General features: G+C 39.2%; 1 protein-coding gene across 1 annotated transcript in view; it reads right to left on the bottom strand.

Moving 5' to 3' along the window:
* Nucleotides 1–16,816, bottom strand: part of LOC117888839 (multidrug resistance-associated protein 1-like) — a 60,130-nt gene that overhangs the window by 10,691 nt on the left and 32,623 nt on the right. Inside the window, exons 12-21 of the mRNA XM_034792613.1 lie at nt 15,632–15,758; nt 13,774–13,950; nt 11,639–11,806; nt 9,819–10,005; nt 7,656–7,728; nt 7,024–7,084; nt 5,616–5,835; nt 4,743–4,897; nt 2,041–2,196; nt 700–899 (exon numbers count right to left, since the gene is read on the bottom strand). Of these exons, the coding sequence (XP_034648504.1) occupies nt 700–899; nt 2,041–2,196; nt 4,743–4,897; nt 5,616–5,835; nt 7,024–7,084; nt 7,656–7,728; nt 9,819–10,005; nt 11,639–11,806; nt 13,774–13,950; nt 15,632–15,758 (1,524 nt within the window). The remainder of the gene's footprint in view (nt 1–699; nt 900–2,040; nt 2,197–4,742; nt 4,898–5,615; nt 5,836–7,023; nt 7,085–7,655; nt 7,729–9,818; nt 10,006–11,638; nt 11,807–13,773; nt 13,951–15,631; nt 15,759–16,816) is intronic.

Below are 16,816 nucleotides of genomic sequence, written 5' to 3'. Positions count from 1 at the left end.
TATTCTTATTGTTTCAATGATGATATGCAAAAAACTATGACACTTTCTTTACTAAAATTCTATACCTTAAAAAACACACCCCACGTTAACATCTGGAAATGAACAGATGGAGGATCTAACCCCATTTCCCTGCTAAAGTATAAACCCTCATCACTTCATCAACCCATCTGACTTACACTTTCAACATTCTGAAGAACATATTATCATTCTAACAAATACAGCCGATATACCTGAAGCAACAAGAGATTCTCTTTTTTAAAAATTCAGCTTTTAACAAATAATCTTTTTAAAGTGAGAAATACTGAAGTGCTCATGAAATATGCACTTTCCAATTGCATCTCTTTATAAAATCATGTAGGGAAAAATTAGACAGTTTATAATTCTCCCCTTCCAGCAGCTGTTAGTAGACTTCATTGTTGTAGAATATTCTCATCGCAGAGCAAGCATATCTATCTCCTATAAATTAATTGGATTCCTGCACACAGAGGACGACATACCCCATTGCCTAGATACAAACCACAAAGCCAGTACTAAGAGTGCTGAACAAGTTACAGTACTTACACACATTTTAGGATTGTTTTAATCTCTTAAGGAGCCTGCTCCCATCAAAGCTTATTATTTTAGCCCCCGATTTCAACAGGAGCAGGATTTGACCCACTCTGCATAACTTCTGTAAATTCTAGATTGTTAATACAGTACCTGTTTGAGATAACATTGTTGTAGAAGCAAACCAAGTTCTCATTCACCACATCTTTGTTTTGTCTAATGAATCTTTCTTGGTGTCCAAATGCTCGGATTGTAGACAGTCCTAAGAGAGTTTCACTGAAGTGGGAGATCACAGGAGAGTGTGATGCTCCAGCTAATCGTCGGATTTGTCGTGAACTAGCTATGTAGTATCGCTAAGGAAACAACAGATACAAAAGAGGCAGATTCTAAGTTACTATAAAGGCTGGAAAAAGATTAGAAAACAAGTTTCACACAGCTTTGAAACTTCAAGTACAACTTATGGCTTATTTGCATATCATAATCAAAAAAGGCCAAACAATTTTAGCAGAGAACTTTTCAAAAATTTCTCTTAATTCAGGGGGGTGCATAATGTCTGTGTCTTAATGTAATAACCAGGCATGTAAACTACTAGGAGGGCTAGCAGTAAGAGGAGTGTCATTTCCAAAATTGCCATCACTCCTGTTGTAACATACACCCATTAAGGAGATGAACTAAACTTTATATTGGAATTTCCTGACTTATGTTCAAATGAGGATCCACCTTAATTTTCATCAGTATAATTATGTATATTCTCAAATCTTGATCAAAGGTTGATAGCCTCTCTGCTCCCTCATTTATATCTATTAGCATAGCGTACATTATGAACATGTCTGACATCAACAGAGCCTGGAACAGAGATAGGGAAGCCAATGTTTCACAGGACAGTTTTTCTGACACATTAAAATGACAGTTGAAATTTAGTTAAGGGATTTCCCTAAGTTCCTGCTATAAGTCATATCTGTGCTATATATTATCTTGAAGCAAGCTAGGCCCTACAAATATCTGCACGTGTTGTTCCAGGGTAGCACACACCCTACTTCAGTTTTTGCTTTGACTCTCTGTTTTCCCATATCACATGCCCATTTTTTTGTCATATAATTTTATTGGTTTTCTTAGGGGGACTACAATATAATAACTTGTAAGAGAAAAACAGATGAGCAGGAAAGAATAGAAGTCACTGACAAAGACAGGCATTACTGTAGGAAACATTCAAAATGTATTTTACTACTCTGGATACTTGTGAGAAGCCTGAGGAGTCAGCTTTAGGAGTCAGCTTTAAAAAGTGTGTGTGTGGGCTGGGGGGCGGAGAATTGGTGTGGCAGAATACTAAAATATAAGTTTCTTAGGTTTCTACTTTGGCTTTTCAGGCAAGATTTACAATTTACACCCAATTGTTTTAGACAATGCTTAATAATGATTTTGTTTCAGTCTCTCTCTCTCTCACACACACATGGAAAATACATATCTCTTGTTGTAAAAGTTTAAGAAACTTACTTGGATAATAAAATACAGGTATCCAAGGGGAATAACTACCAGTATGAAGAGAGGTGAAGCAGACATGATTACTAGAATGGTTCCAATAACATCTAGTGTACAGTTTAACCAGGTCCGTAAGTAGTAATGGAAGCGCAGATCAATGATAAACATGTCCTGTGATATTATACACAAAAATTAGTTTTAATGTCTCCTTACTAAAACTGTAGACATTTCTCAAGAAACTGTCCTTAGACTCTGAACTCAAACAACCAAAATCCTTTTACTGCAGCAAAAATTGTTGGGGGAAAAGTGTTGGTGACATACTGATATACAACGGATTAATTTAACATATTGTAGTCTGTCGAATACTACAAATAGATATAATTACTCATATTTCCCATCTGAACTTTGCTCAGTAGACGTTGTTAGAGGCTTGTTGCTAAAATATCAGACTGTTCCATAGTTGGTGAGTATGCTCTGTAGCTTAATGTGCCAAACTGAACTGCCACAGACAAATTCATAGTGGCAGCTAAATACTCCCCTCTCAAAATACTATTAGGCAAGAGAAGACATATGAGACTGGGAACCAGAGACCATGAATTCAACTCTCAACTTTTCTACTCACTTCTGTTATTTCTGTTCCTTTTACAATCTGTAAGGCCTCATAACCCACTGAGAGGTTATAAAAGCTGGGAACAAAAGCCCTGATTCTCATAAGGCAGATCCAAGTCTCATTTACTTAGCCACACTGCCTCTCAGAAAGAAGCTACCAAATCTAAGTATGTGGTTATGATATCTGTTTCAGTGCAATATGCATCCTCCAGTCCACAGAAGATAGCAGCCTACCAGCAATTGCACATCATCCTTTAGCTCAAGCAGCAGACGTCTATGGGCACTGCTGAAGCTTGTGGGTTCAAACTGTGCTTATGAGAGGGACGGGGAGCATTATAGTTATATGAAATAGAATTATTTTGTTTTTAAAAAAATGTAAGATGTTATATACAAAAAAATACAAATTACAAATGTTAAGGTTGCAAAGTCATGCACTCAAAAGTTAGGAAAGGTCATTCCCTGAGCACCGTCCATTCTGTGCATTGAAAGAAGTATTGGGCCGGAGGAGAAGGGGATTATAACTTTGAGAGCTTGAATTTCGCACCTTAGTTTGTCTGTAACCTTTTATATCAAGTAGCAATGCATTAGCAAGATATAAAAGTTATAAACTTTTAAAATCAGTGAGACATTTCACTCCATATTCTTTATGAAAATATGTGTATTATATGAATATGACATAACTGAGAAATACTTTATGCAAGATGGCACATGTAAGATATCATTGGAAAGGTTATGATTTACTGAATGTGATTAATTTGTATGCTTGTATCATTTCTGTATATGAAGTTAGGAATATTAACTATGTATCTGTATTTCAAATGTGTTACTTTGGGTGTCACCCCCAACCAGCCCTTCAGGTTCAACAATGGAAAAGCCAGACAGGGCTAATGGGCCATTAGCAGAGACAATGGACTGTGAATAAGCTTAGTCTTCCTGTGGATGCTCCAGACAGCCTAGAAGTAATGGCTGCCACAGCCCTGTAGAGACATGGGTCTGAGTCACCTGGTACTGGACCACTCCTTGTAATGCCAGTATTCTTCCACTGGGAGACAAAGGGTTCCCACCATACACAAGACTACAAGAGCTATATTAGGCAGGGGAGTGATATCATCGTGTTTTTCCTCTGCCTCCCCACTCAAAGAGACACTGAAAAACTCCTGGAAGCAAGAACTGAACTGGGGAGAGAAGGGTTGAGCCCAAGCTGGAAGGGCGTCTAGCTTATGAGTAATAATGCCTGAGGTCTCAAGCTGCAGACCAGTGTAGCTGCCTTTCAAGACTTTCTCTAATCTTCCTGCAACAATATCTAGGGTGTGAAATTACTATTTGTAAGCAATTCTGTTAGTGAAACAAGCTTAGCTTGCGTGTTTTGCTTTATTTGCTTAGGAATCTGCTTTGTTCTGCCTGTTATCTCTTATATTCACTTAAAATCCACCTTCTGTAGTTAATAAACTTATTTCTCATTTATAATATAACCCAGTTTATGCAATTTATAATTGGGGGGGGATAAGAGGCCGTGCATACCTTTCTCCACATTGAGGGAGGTGGCGAATTTCAAAAGATACTTTTGGGTCTGTACTCCAAGGGAGGTGGACACCTGAGTGCTGGGGCAAGTCCCTTAAGCTGAGCCTTCCCAGAACTGATCTCAGTGTCTGTTTCATTCTGCAGTTGGGTGTGGCCCTGCCTGTGTGCGCGCTGGAGGAGACTTAATAGCCTGGCTCAGCAAGAAAGGTAAAAGGGGTGCCCAAGCTGGCATAACAGGCGGACTCAGTAGTATCTTAGCACATCAAATGCCATCCTAAGGGGGGCAACCTGTCACAACCAGACTGAGCTCAACTCAGCTCAACCTCTAGGTTGCAGGACTGTGCTCTGAGGAAAGCACGCCCAGTGACTATGGACAAGAACAATATTAAAAGGCCTTCAGTTGATAAAAGGTACTGATGACTTTTGCAGGAAAGTATTCTGTGGCATTTGCGTAGGCTTCTTTTTATACTGAAACAGATGTCTATTATCTGGTATTACTCTTTGATTTTTAGAAGCATTACATGGCATTAAAGTTGTAGTTCTTTACTGTACATTTTCTAAAAAATGTGGACATGTTTTTCCTTTACCTTTGTGAATCTATTGATGATCTGACCTACTGGATTAGTTTCAAAGTACTGGAGGGGAAGGTGCAGCACGTTGGCTAACATCTGATTATGCAATGTCCGAGAAGCACAGAGGGATCCCCGAGTAAGCACATATGCACCATAGCAGACCAGAAGACCTTAAGAATGAATGAATACATAAATAAATAAAACAATGTCAGGTGAGTTTTTTTTGTCCAAGACATCACACTTCAGCCTGGTAGGCCCACTATAAAGATTTGTTTTACATACGCATCTGTTCACATCTTACCCCTTCACAAGGAAGTCTATTCTACCTTTAGCAGGTGCATGTGATTCCTGTTAACACTAGCCGTGACATGGACACTGACATCTAACTCCACAAAAATAGTAACACTTCATTAGCTAAAATGTGCACTTGTTCAAACAAAAACATTGACTTGGTTCCAAGGACAGCCATATTACAAATTAGTCTAATCTGCCTTTTCAATCATTCCCTCACTTTACAGCTCCCTAGCTTGATCCTTTCTCCCTACCACTCCCCCACACCAAATGTGAAGTGACTCTAGTTTGCTAGTATATACACATACGATCAGGGCCGGCTCCAGCATTTCTGCCAACCCAAGCAAAAAAAAAGAGCCGCGATCGCAATCCTAGAGGGAGTGAGGGACCTGTCGCCCCCGAATTGCCGCACATGCCACCCCTCTCCCTTGGCCGCACCAAGCTGGCCCTGCATCTGATTACAGAATGACCAATATAGTTTGTCTTTGTATTACACATCTGCAGTCTCCATTACAGATTTAACAGGATGTAAAAGAACCCCAGGCAACTAAGTTTTGCAAATACAGAGAAAATAAAGTCTTGTATGCTTAATCTTACCTTGTATGAATCCCAAAAGCCCATAGACACCAAGTTTATTGTTTCTTAAGTGTTTCCACTCTGTGTAATCCTTATTTTTTTCTTCTTCTGCTGACCAGGTGCTAAGCCACAGATTTTGTCCTATAGCTACTGCATTTTGTCCTAAATAAGCTGCTAGGGTTAGCCATACCCATAGCCAGCCAAATGCTTGCAGGTATTTCAAAATAATTGACATTGTCATCTAAATACAAGAAAAGCACTGGAGTTACTAAAAAGTGTCACTGTGAAAGGCAAATTACAGTAAATGAACTGAATATACTGATTTCTTCAGACATTGATATAAATATGAAATCCAATAATTTAATCACATGCAGTCATATTTTGGGTCTTCAAAAAATCTATTTCCCCCAGAAATAATTTTTCCCCTTACAATAAAATTTGTCAGCTGTACAGGGAGGGATACCTTTAATATATGCTACACAGAACATTAAAAACAACCTTAAGGTTGCAAAATCAAGCCTAAAAATGTTAGGAAATGCCAGAATTAAGGTTGCCTAATTACCCACAACTTGCCCCCTTTCTGCGAATGCACTATAGTACTATAATTAATTACATGATCATATACTACTCTTTTCAATAAAACCCCAGTCTCATTTAGGTGCACAGGATCAATGGTGCTCACTTAATAAGCAATTATTCATTTGTTTTTGCCTCACTAAATAATGTGTGCTGTTGACCTTATTTACTTCATGCTATTCAAACCCTACTTTGAATACAGAATTATGAATTTTTCTCATGGTCTTTCCTATGATGCTCGTCACTACACAAATATTTATTGATTAATTTTGATGACACCGAGGGCATCATCCACATTTTACAGATTGAAAGCTGAGGCACAGTAAGATTTAGCTCAAAAGTATCCAATAATTTTCAGTGCCCAATTTGAGACATCTCAGACCTGATTTTCCAGACTACTTAACAAGATTTTCAGAGGCTTATAACTTGACCAAATATGGGCAGATTTTCACAGTGATCGCAAAAAGCAAATCCCTGACACAAAGGACACCCTCTTGCCAAATTTCAAGCCTCTGCTACAAAACATGGAGGCATTAGAACTTTTCAAAGAAGGGGTCACCAGAATTATTTTTAACATGGTCAAAACATGCTTTTCTCTAGCCCTGATCTCAGAAACAGCTGAACTATTTTGCTGAATTTTTCCCAAAACATTCACCTTGAGGCAGATGCCTAGTATGGAAAATTTAAGCCCAACTGGTTAACGTTTGGCACAGCTACCAATAACTGAAAACTGCGTCTTATAATGGGCAATGTCAGGAAATCTTAATAGGTGGTGCTACCAGCCCTGCCTATAATTACTTTAACAGATTACATGAATATAGAAAACTACAAAGGTAATTTATCCAATGCTTACGCTCCCAGTAGCAACATTTTCTTTCTTCATTGAGAATGCTTTGGTTTGTTCAAAGGAAGAACTGCAAATAACAATGTTAAATGTAATTTAATCATAAACATGAAGTGAAACATCAAGAAAAGCACATACACTGAATCAATCTTGAACAAAAACAGTGAACTTAAAGGTCTGTGAATTCCTCTTCCTTGAAAATGCCACAGTGTATTTCCAAGCCCTTCCTTTTTATCATTAAAATGTTAGTGCAGCCAGACACAATAACCATGATTGATGCAGTGTCCTAAGTGCACACAGCGCTTTACAAACTTGCAAATAGATGTCCGCCCCTAGGAATTTACTCAACTATCGAACAGAACATAGAAGCAGTCTGATGTACACAAAAAAGCAAACCAAACCAATGCTAGGGAGCAGCATGAGTGCAAAGGACATTAGAACAAACAAAGCCATATTCCTAGGTTGCTTATGAACAGATGGAGTGGAGATGATGCAAACAGCCCCTCCCCTAGCCCAGATTTGCACCCAAATCTTGCACTGTGCACTCCCTAAGTGCAGGAGGCTGGAGTAGTTCTAGTATCACTTCAATTACCCTCCCCAAATCAGAGCGTGGCCGTGTACTGCTTACTTTCAGTACTTACCAGTCTTTATGCCCCAGGAGCTCTTTTTGAGGCAGAGTATTGCCTTTTTGACTCTCTCTCTTTAAAGAAGCCACTAGAGTGAAAAAATGGAAAATACTTTTTTCGAGTCTTTATAGTTTGTTCAGACAGCTACAATTAAGAAGTGAGAAATAAAAAAGGAGAGAATGCAGGTGAGGTGGAAGTGGGGCTGCTCTATAACTATATATGAATACTGTATATTGACCTGGTTATTGGGATGTTTACTGTATGAATATGTTGGTTTAGATTAATAGCAGAGTCACAGTTCAGAGCCAGCTGCATCTTTGACCCCCTCTTTAGCCTGAGTGAGCCTTTTCAGGTGACAGGCCCGTACCTTCACATCTCCCAGAGTGCAATCCTGCAATTCTTCCACTTTCAGAATAGGTTCCCTGTGTACTAACCCTAGTTACTCAACAGACACAGCTGTGTTCAGCTACCTACAAGCCTTGTCCACTTCAGGATCCCTGTGACGAGTAGGTGAACACAGTGACTCCGAACAGCCTTTTCAAAACAGAAATATTGTTTAATCCCAATAGTAGGAACAAAGCATAAACAGAGAAATGGGGTTTTAACACAACAGATGGTCTACACATATATCTATCTTACCTAAAGGCATATGTATGACTATCTTAACCCAGACACCATAACCTCTGAGGACTGGGATTCAGTCTGGTCCCCAGCAGTGTGCCTCTCCCCTCAGTTCTTCAGGAACTGTCCTTTTATCCACCCCAAAGTTGGGTGGATCCCCTGTCCTGTAGCTGCTAGTCAGACTGTTCAGCTCAGCATGGTCAGAGGTAAAACTTGAAAGCAAATAACACTTGCATTGTCCTTTAAGTACCACTGTATGAAGCTATTTTCCATTTCCCTGCATATGTTATGCTAATATCAAGAAAAAGCGTAAAAAAAATTGCAGTGATAGTATGAAATTGTTTCTTTTTGGTCTTGCTGTCATTTAAGTCAATAAGCCTGTTAAAATAAAACTGTTTTCTGCATACATCTGTTGTGTTGAATTCACCTATAATTTTGTCCATTTACCGTTTATATCCATTCACAGCCATGCTTCTACTGCATGCTACAAATGAACATTAAGAAAGGTATTTGCCTATTCTAGGATATTTGTATATCTGTAATATATAGCAGCTGCTTTTTAAAGTTTATGTGTTAATTATCTTTACTTACAGTTGTCAGGAGTATCCCCTTAGAAGTCTGACAATAATCTCTCTGTTGAACCTGGGCTATTTCATTATGCAAAAACTGATTTGTTTCCATCCCACTATTTTTCATAAATATATCATTACCACAGAAGTCTTGCTAACCAAAAAAAATGTCAATTTACACAGTAGCAGCATCTTTTGCAATCTGAGAATACAATTATTGTTTAACTACTATACAGAAATAGGAGATACAAAACAAGGAATTGTTTGTTTCTCAGCACTAGAGCAATACGTTAGAAACTTTCCATGTAAAGTGTTTCCCAACAATATTGTAAGAGCTGTCAGTTAGGTAAAATGTTAAGCCTAAACATCCCTCTGAAAAGTGCAGAACACTTTCTTTGTATATGTGCAAGAGGAAAAGAAATGCTCTCAGGTTGACAATTCCTATGCCATACTTCACCATAACATGTTCCATAAACTTATGGAAATAGAGGGGGGTTTCTAATGTAACACCATGTAGATTAGTACCAACAGGTATTACTGTAAAAACTAAAAATGGCTATAAAAGTCAGAATTATTGAAGTGTCAGATTAGTCAAAGATTCATTTTGATGTAAGTCAATTAGGAGTTGACAGGACAAAAAAGCATAAGCAGAAAAAACATGGAACTATGTGGCAGTTTCTTGTGCCAGGAATTACTTATATTCAGATAGACCCTGGTCACATGAGGGCCTTTAGGTGCCTGAAGTCAATGATTTACTATTCCAACAGTGCCTGAATTTTATTCCAGTTTATAACTTGGAATCTCAGCATCTAGACCTGGCTGAATTCAAACAAGTGATAGTAGGGGGAAAGGCTTTGTATCCCTTTACCAAATCCTTGTGCTATTCAATTCCCTAAGGAAAAAAAAAAATGTCTTAGCGACTGATGTAGAAAGGTAAAACTAGGTTTTAGGAAAATATGGTATATTCAAAAATATTATATGTGCTCACTTTTCATTTGAGGTGTCTCTTCACTTTTATTTTCTGCACTGAAGACTTGAAGGAGTTCAGCAAAGTTAGCTCTTTCTGAGAGCAGCTCTTGGTAGGTTCCCATATGCGTTATCCTGCCATTTTCCATTACAATTATAACATCTGTCCGAGGCAGGAATGTCAGGTTATGTGTCACTAAAATACGCGTCTGAAAAACACAAAACATTTTCTTTTTTACCATATGAAAATGAAGTGTGTACTATCAGTACAGGGTTTTTTTTTGTTTTTTGTTTTTTAAAAGGAGAGTTGCATATGGAATTGTCTTAGGAATTTATCTAGCTACCTCTTTAAAGCAAACAACTAGATTTGAAGAAATTGTTACCATTGTTACATACTACAATACATTTATTATCAAATTACACATTATTATGCTGCTGTTAAACATGTGGTTCTTAAGGCATGTTGTATTAGCCTTACAAATAAAAATACTTCAGAATTAGGAAAGTGCTCATTCTTAATGATAACAGAAGACCATGAAAGCTCGAGTTTCTCAGTAACAGTCCCTCTAAATACAACCTAGTACCATATCTATGTTGATAGCAGCCCTGTTCATCCTGTTTAGGCATCTGTCACTACTAGTGTTTTCAGTACTGGAACCTCCTTTTTCAGGTGTTTATTACCAATAAAGCAGGTGAAGAAGAGGAGGGTAAGAGGGAAGTAAAAAGAGAAACATCTCCACTTCCACCAATCCATGAATTCCATAGGTAGCAGCTAGCAGTAAATAATCTGCATAAATCAGTAATATTGTGGAAATTTACTTTTCACCAAGATATTTGAATCTTTAACAAATTTTAAATGAGAAAACTCTGTCACCTGTCCACTCTTCCTCAGGGATTCCTTTAGTCACCAGAAAACCTTTTTGTCACTCACAGTAGATGCAACTTCCTATCAAGTAAATTTGGAAGTTGAATCTAGACAAATTCAAACTAGAAATAAGGTGCAAGTTTTTAAGGGGGGCAGGTGGGGATGTAACTAACCATTGGAACAACTTTCCAAGGGTTGTGGTGGATTCTCCATCACAAGCAGTTTTTTTAAAAGATATGCTGTAATTCAAAGAGGAATTATTTGGGGAAGTTCTATGGCCTGTGTGTGATGCAGGACAACTCGATGATCGCAGTGGCTCCTTCTGGTCTCAGAATCTGTGAACCTTAGGTCCTCCTTTCAGCCAGGTGAAGGATCAATAGTGACCACAAGGCCCTTCCTCCCTCCTCACAGATAGAACCCACAGCATTCCTAAAATCTTGGCCAGCTAACAAGCAAGGGCCAAGCAGGAAGCCCAAATATTATATGACTCTCTGTGACTGTATGGGTACATCTGTACTGCAATAAAAGACCCTCATTGGCCAGTCAGCTGACTTGGCTCATGGGACTAAAAACTCAAGTGAAGACATTCAGGCTCAGGCTGGAGGCCAGGCCCCAAAACCCCACAAGGAAGATGGGTCTCAGAGCCTGGGCTCCAGCCCAAGCGCAAACATCTACACTGTTCTTTTTAGCCCTGAGACCCGCGAGCCTGAGTCAGTTGCCCCGGACGCTGAAACTCGGTGCCACAGGTTTTTTATTGCAGTGTAGTTGTACCCTTTGAGACTTCCAGATCAGCCCAGGTTAAGTGTTGACTGTGTCTGTGTTCATAAGACTGCTTGATATGATTCAAATAGCACAATCAGCAGGGCTTCTTATTTAACAAGGTGCTCCCTCTCTTTACCATATATAACAAGCCCACTCAGACACGATTGAAGATTTTCAATTGGCCCGTTGTACTATGTGAAGACTGATTTCTTTACCTTGTTTTTTAAGAGCCCTGAGGGCCCAATCAGCTTCTCGAAAAGATGCTTTCCAACATGTACATCTACAGCAGACAAGGGGTCATCCAGAAGATAAAGGTCAGCATTGCTGTAAACAGCTCTAGCCAGATTTACCCTCTGCTTCTGCCCCACACTTATATTCACTCCCTAGGAAAAGAAAAGCAGTCAAAAGAGAGACACGTGATTTACGGTCATTCTGAACCAGCATGTCTAGCTCCTATCAGTTACACTACACCACTAAGTGAAAATAGACTGGGTAAATCACTTCAAGAGGAGATACCACATATGAAACATATTTATGGTAGTTTTAATATATGTATATAATTTATTTTCCATTCTTCTTCAAGGTTATAGGGTTAAAAGTAATTGTTTACAGCTTAAAACTGCTGTTGTATGTCAACCGTAGAGCATGAAAGTATGGACACAGCTTTACTTCAAAAGAGGAACTTTTTAGAAGTGGCTATAAATCCCCTTACAGTTTTACAAATGTCCACTTAGCTTTATTTGAAAGAGTTTACATTTACGCTTTTCCATTCTGGTTCCTTCGCTAACTTCCATACAGCAGCTCTAGCAAACTCCCAAGCTTAGCACTAGAAAAGGATATGGATGTATTTTATACAGTACATCTCCTTTGTGACAAACATATGTAACCTTTGAAAAAACAAGAGTGATCTGTGATAGGTGAAGTATCCACGTGTTTGTGCCCAATTTGGAAAACGGGTAGAGAGAGGAAAGCAACATTATGGATAAGGGAAACTCTCTCCAGCTTGATACTAGTCCTGTAATAGCTTCATGTATTTTACCTAGAAAAAAGATAAGAGGTCCTGGACTAGGTGCACTTCCCAACCCTGTAGTTCTAACTAATGGGAAAACATTCTACTACCATATGTTACAGGCAAAAATACTGTAATTATTGTACTGCTTCTATGAAGAGTGTGTTTATCTAATACACTAAGATGGCACCGTTATGATAATTTCTTCCTTCTCTATCTTCCAAAAGATCAAAAACATTTTTGTAAAAATAGTCAGGATTGAGATAAATACAGGAGAAATAGAAATAGTTTCATAAGAGGGTGCAGTAACGTATTCGCATGCCTCAGTTTCGACCACTAAGCCTTCAAGGAAATCTGCAGATATAAAATGCATACACTTAACCAGTTTTTGTTTAACATGCTAAATGTCCCAGTTAACCAGATTAAGGTGGCTGACATTAGAAACAAACTTTATCCCTGATAAGTTTCTGACTCCTGCTCTCTGATCTCCCAGCATTTTCTATGCAAGTTATATTACAACTCAGAGCTCCGAAAGAGGACGGCGCTGACATACAAAGGGGGATCAGCTTAGTGATTTTTTTTTTTAAATAAATTACCTAATTGTACAAAGTTTTTTATAGAAATATTTGTATCCTTTATAAGAGGGAATCACTGGAAATAATCAGCAGAGTAACAGTGACAATAACAATAATTACTCTATCATTTTTTAAAGTCAGTGTCATAAAGTTTGTTTGGAGTTTTTTGTTTTACTTTTTTTAGGGGGCTAAAACAATTAAAATTAAAAGATTAAGTGTTATCTGGCAACAGTGGTATCTGACAATTTTTCTAGCAACATATCCAGGCAAACAAGGTAGATCATGGAATGAATACCAAAATCCAAAACAAAATAGAGATGGAGAAGGGGGGTTTTCAGAAGCAACCAGCATTGGCCTAAGTCTGTTCCCACTGATTTCATTTGGGGCAGAGTTAGGCCTTTTCAGTAGTTTTCATGTTTGATGTCAATTAAGCCACGTCTACACTACAGAAGTTACAGTGGCGCAGCTGTAAGATCTCTCATGTAGCCGCTCTATGCTGATGGGAGAGAGCTCTCCCGTCAACATAATTAATCCACCCCCAACGTGTGGCGGAAGCTCTTCTGCCAAAGTAGCGCTGTGCACACTAGTGCTTATGCTGGCGTAACTTATATCACTCAGCGGGGTGGAATATTCACACCACTAAGCGACATAAGCTTTGCTGACGTAAAAGTAGTGTAGACATAGCCTTAGCAAACTAAATGCATTTGGAAGATATTGTGAACTAGAGCTCAGCTGAGTGACTGCATGTGATGTTTCAAGTTCTCACCCTTTCTCCAATCTCTGTTTGATCCCCATTTGGTAACTGCTCCAAATCTGGTAGTAGAGCGCAGGCTTCCAAAACTCTCTCATAATATGGCCTGTTCAGACCTGAGCCAAAGAGAATATTTTCTTGCAAAATGGAATTCTGAATCCAGGCCTGCTGGGAAACATAAGCCACTGAACCCTAAATAAAGAGAAAAGGCAAAATACTCTCATTTGGACAGTTCTACATGTGGTAGGATAGCATCTGCTGTTCAAATTATATTTCAAAGTAAAGTAATTGGTTATTATTTCTAAATATTAGCATAGTCAAACTGTTAGAATTCTAAAAAGTCAAATGTTCCAGACCAAGCTGTTGAAGATACTGGCTGAAATACTGTGCATGTTATGAGGGCATGTGCACACTATACTACCACCCTTACACGCATTGAGTAAAATCTTACTCATTGAGTAGCCTCACTGAGAGCCATTGGACTTCTTGCATACTAAGGTATTACTCAGTGCACATAAAGGTAGCAAAACTGGACCTGTACTTAGAATGTGGCAAATACAGGAAGATTATGTTTTGGTTTAATTTGCACTTTTTAAGTAAACCCAGTTTTGAAGCATTGCTCAATTGGAATAACAAGGTGAAGTACTGCTTAATTGTGGACACTCCTGTGGTTAGTTACACAGTGTCTTTATGTATCACTGATGATCCAGCTGGATAAAAATGTCAACCACTAGAAACTAACATGGTTTTATGGGACAGGAGTGATGATTTTAAGAGCTCCTGACTTTATGATCAGTGGATCCTTCTGACTTAAATGCATAAATCTATGAAAATCTATTAATTTTATTAAGAAATATGATGAGATTCATTGACATCATCCTCCACCCAATGAATCCATACTAACTCTTCAGTAGCATATTCTATATAGTTCCCTGTCCTAAAGAAGGCGCCCGCCCCCCCTCCCCCCACTTTTTTGTTTTTTTGATTTCCACTAAAATGTACTAAATTTATTCGCTTACTGTAAATTAGCAAGAGACTTCAGACCCCTCTTGTTTAAACAATAGTGAAAGGCAATATGGTCTAGCGGATTTACATAGGAATGGAAGAAAAGGACTACCAAATTCTAATCTTACTCCAAAGTGACTCAAACTCAAGAGTTACTTGACAACTCTGCATTTATCAGTATTATGGTGATTGGTTAATCTATTTACAGTGTTTGGAATGATAAGTATTATTATTAGTGTGGGTTATATTGAGAGGTTATCTTTCTGCATAGATATTTTAGCCTAATATAAGCCTCTTTAAATTCTATTTTATTGTGATGGGCATTTGGACACGTCCCTCACTCTGTTCAACCACAGAAAAAGTTTATGCCAAGGGAGCTGTTATCATTGAGAGGGGCAGAATGAACTTCCTTCCATCTCTGCCCACAACTCACTTTCCCCCATTTAAATGGTTTCTCTCCTTTCTATGTGTAAGCCATTGTGAAAGGGCTGACTGTCTCCTGCAAAACTATATCATTGCTCCAAATGAGTTATGGTTGTGTATCACTCTTCTAAACCAGCCTCTGTAGGATGTGTAGGCTTGATGCATGACCTTAATCCTAAGGGTTTTTGCAATGAATAATTATAGATTTACTAAAAATGAAGACTAAATCATATTAGTTTTAGTGTAGGTGGCTGCGAATCAGTTAACTTGGCAAGCAGCATGAATGCCACCCAGTTATTTTTTCGAAGGATCCAATGGTCAGCCTACTAAAAGAAATGCTTCCATTGTCAATATATTTTATTATATTCACAAATAAACCATCTTCTGTAAAACAGTCATATTGTAATAGTGTAATTGCAAACACAAGAAATAAAATCAACTTTACTTTTCTTTGGACTATTCCTTCAAACTTGTTCATTTCTCCAAGAATAGCAGAAAGGAGAGATGACTTTCCAGATCCAACCTGCCCCACAACAGCAACTAAAGAGCCTTCCGAGATCGTCATGTTCAAACTGGAAACATTTAGGAAGACAAACAACAGTTATCCTCTATAAACACTGTACTTGTATAGAGTAGAATCCTCAAAAATACAGCCTACTCCACTGTGATTGAGGAGGTGAATATTTCAGTTTGGATACCTGTGAGTAGAGCATACTCTAGAGCAGGGGTCCGCAACGTTTGGCACGCGGCTCGCCAGGGTAAGCACCCTGGTGGGCCGGACCAGTTTATTTACCTGCTGACGCGGCAGGTTCGGCCGATCGCGGCCCCCACTCACCGCGATTCGCCATCCCAGGCCAATGGGGGCGGCAGGAAGCCACGGCCAGCACATCCCTCGCCCGCGCCGCTTCTCGCCGCCCCCATTGGATCAGCCGAACCTGCCGCGTCAGCAGGTAAATAAACTGGCCCGGCCCGCCAGGGTCCGCGTGCCAAATGTTGCCGACCCTTGCTCTACAGCCCTGAAAAGCTGGACTTAAGGAGACTGTAGTGTCTCTCTGAGTGTTAAAAAGTCACCATACACTATCAATTGCAGAATTGGGGCAACAGTGCAGTAGGAAGCCATCACACAGTACAAGATTAACAGTAAGAGACCATGTAAGTTCAGAAAGAAAAACAAAAACACCCTGTTTGATTTGTAGCTATTTTCACAAATGCTTTCAGGGGACTCAGTGGTCCAGCTCATGCAGCTACACAGAGGTACTGGGCCATCTTGTGCCTTCCCTGTTCTGGCTACCTGCATCACGAGTAGCAATGCGGTAGGAGAAGCAGGCCCTGTAAGGGCTCTATGTTCAGTCCCTGTGCAGGTGAGTGAATGGAATCAGAGCAGAATCTTGGCCTCCCTCTTCGCCCTACACACCTGGTCACATAGCAGTGCCAGCACCTTAGGAAGCATGCGCTGTTCTGGGTTTATTCTGTTTCCTAAGTAATGGGGAGATGGGGAATACTGTGGTCTGGGGAGTCAGCCTTCTACCTCGCTGTTCTGGGACATCACAACATGCTGCACCTTGCACTAGGCAGACTGTAATGTCATCATCTATCCAAAAGCTATGTAAACTCAGCCCGGCAGAATGTG

The sequence above is a fragment of the Trachemys scripta genome, chromosome 1 (assembly GCF_013100865.1).
Source record: "Trachemys scripta elegans isolate TJP31775 chromosome 1, CAS_Tse_1.0, whole genome shotgun sequence".
NCBI lineage: Eukaryota > Metazoa > Chordata > Testudines > Emydidae > Trachemys > Trachemys scripta.
Note: the sequence above shows the minus strand (reverse complement) of the source record. Positions and strands in the feature narration are given on the sequence as shown.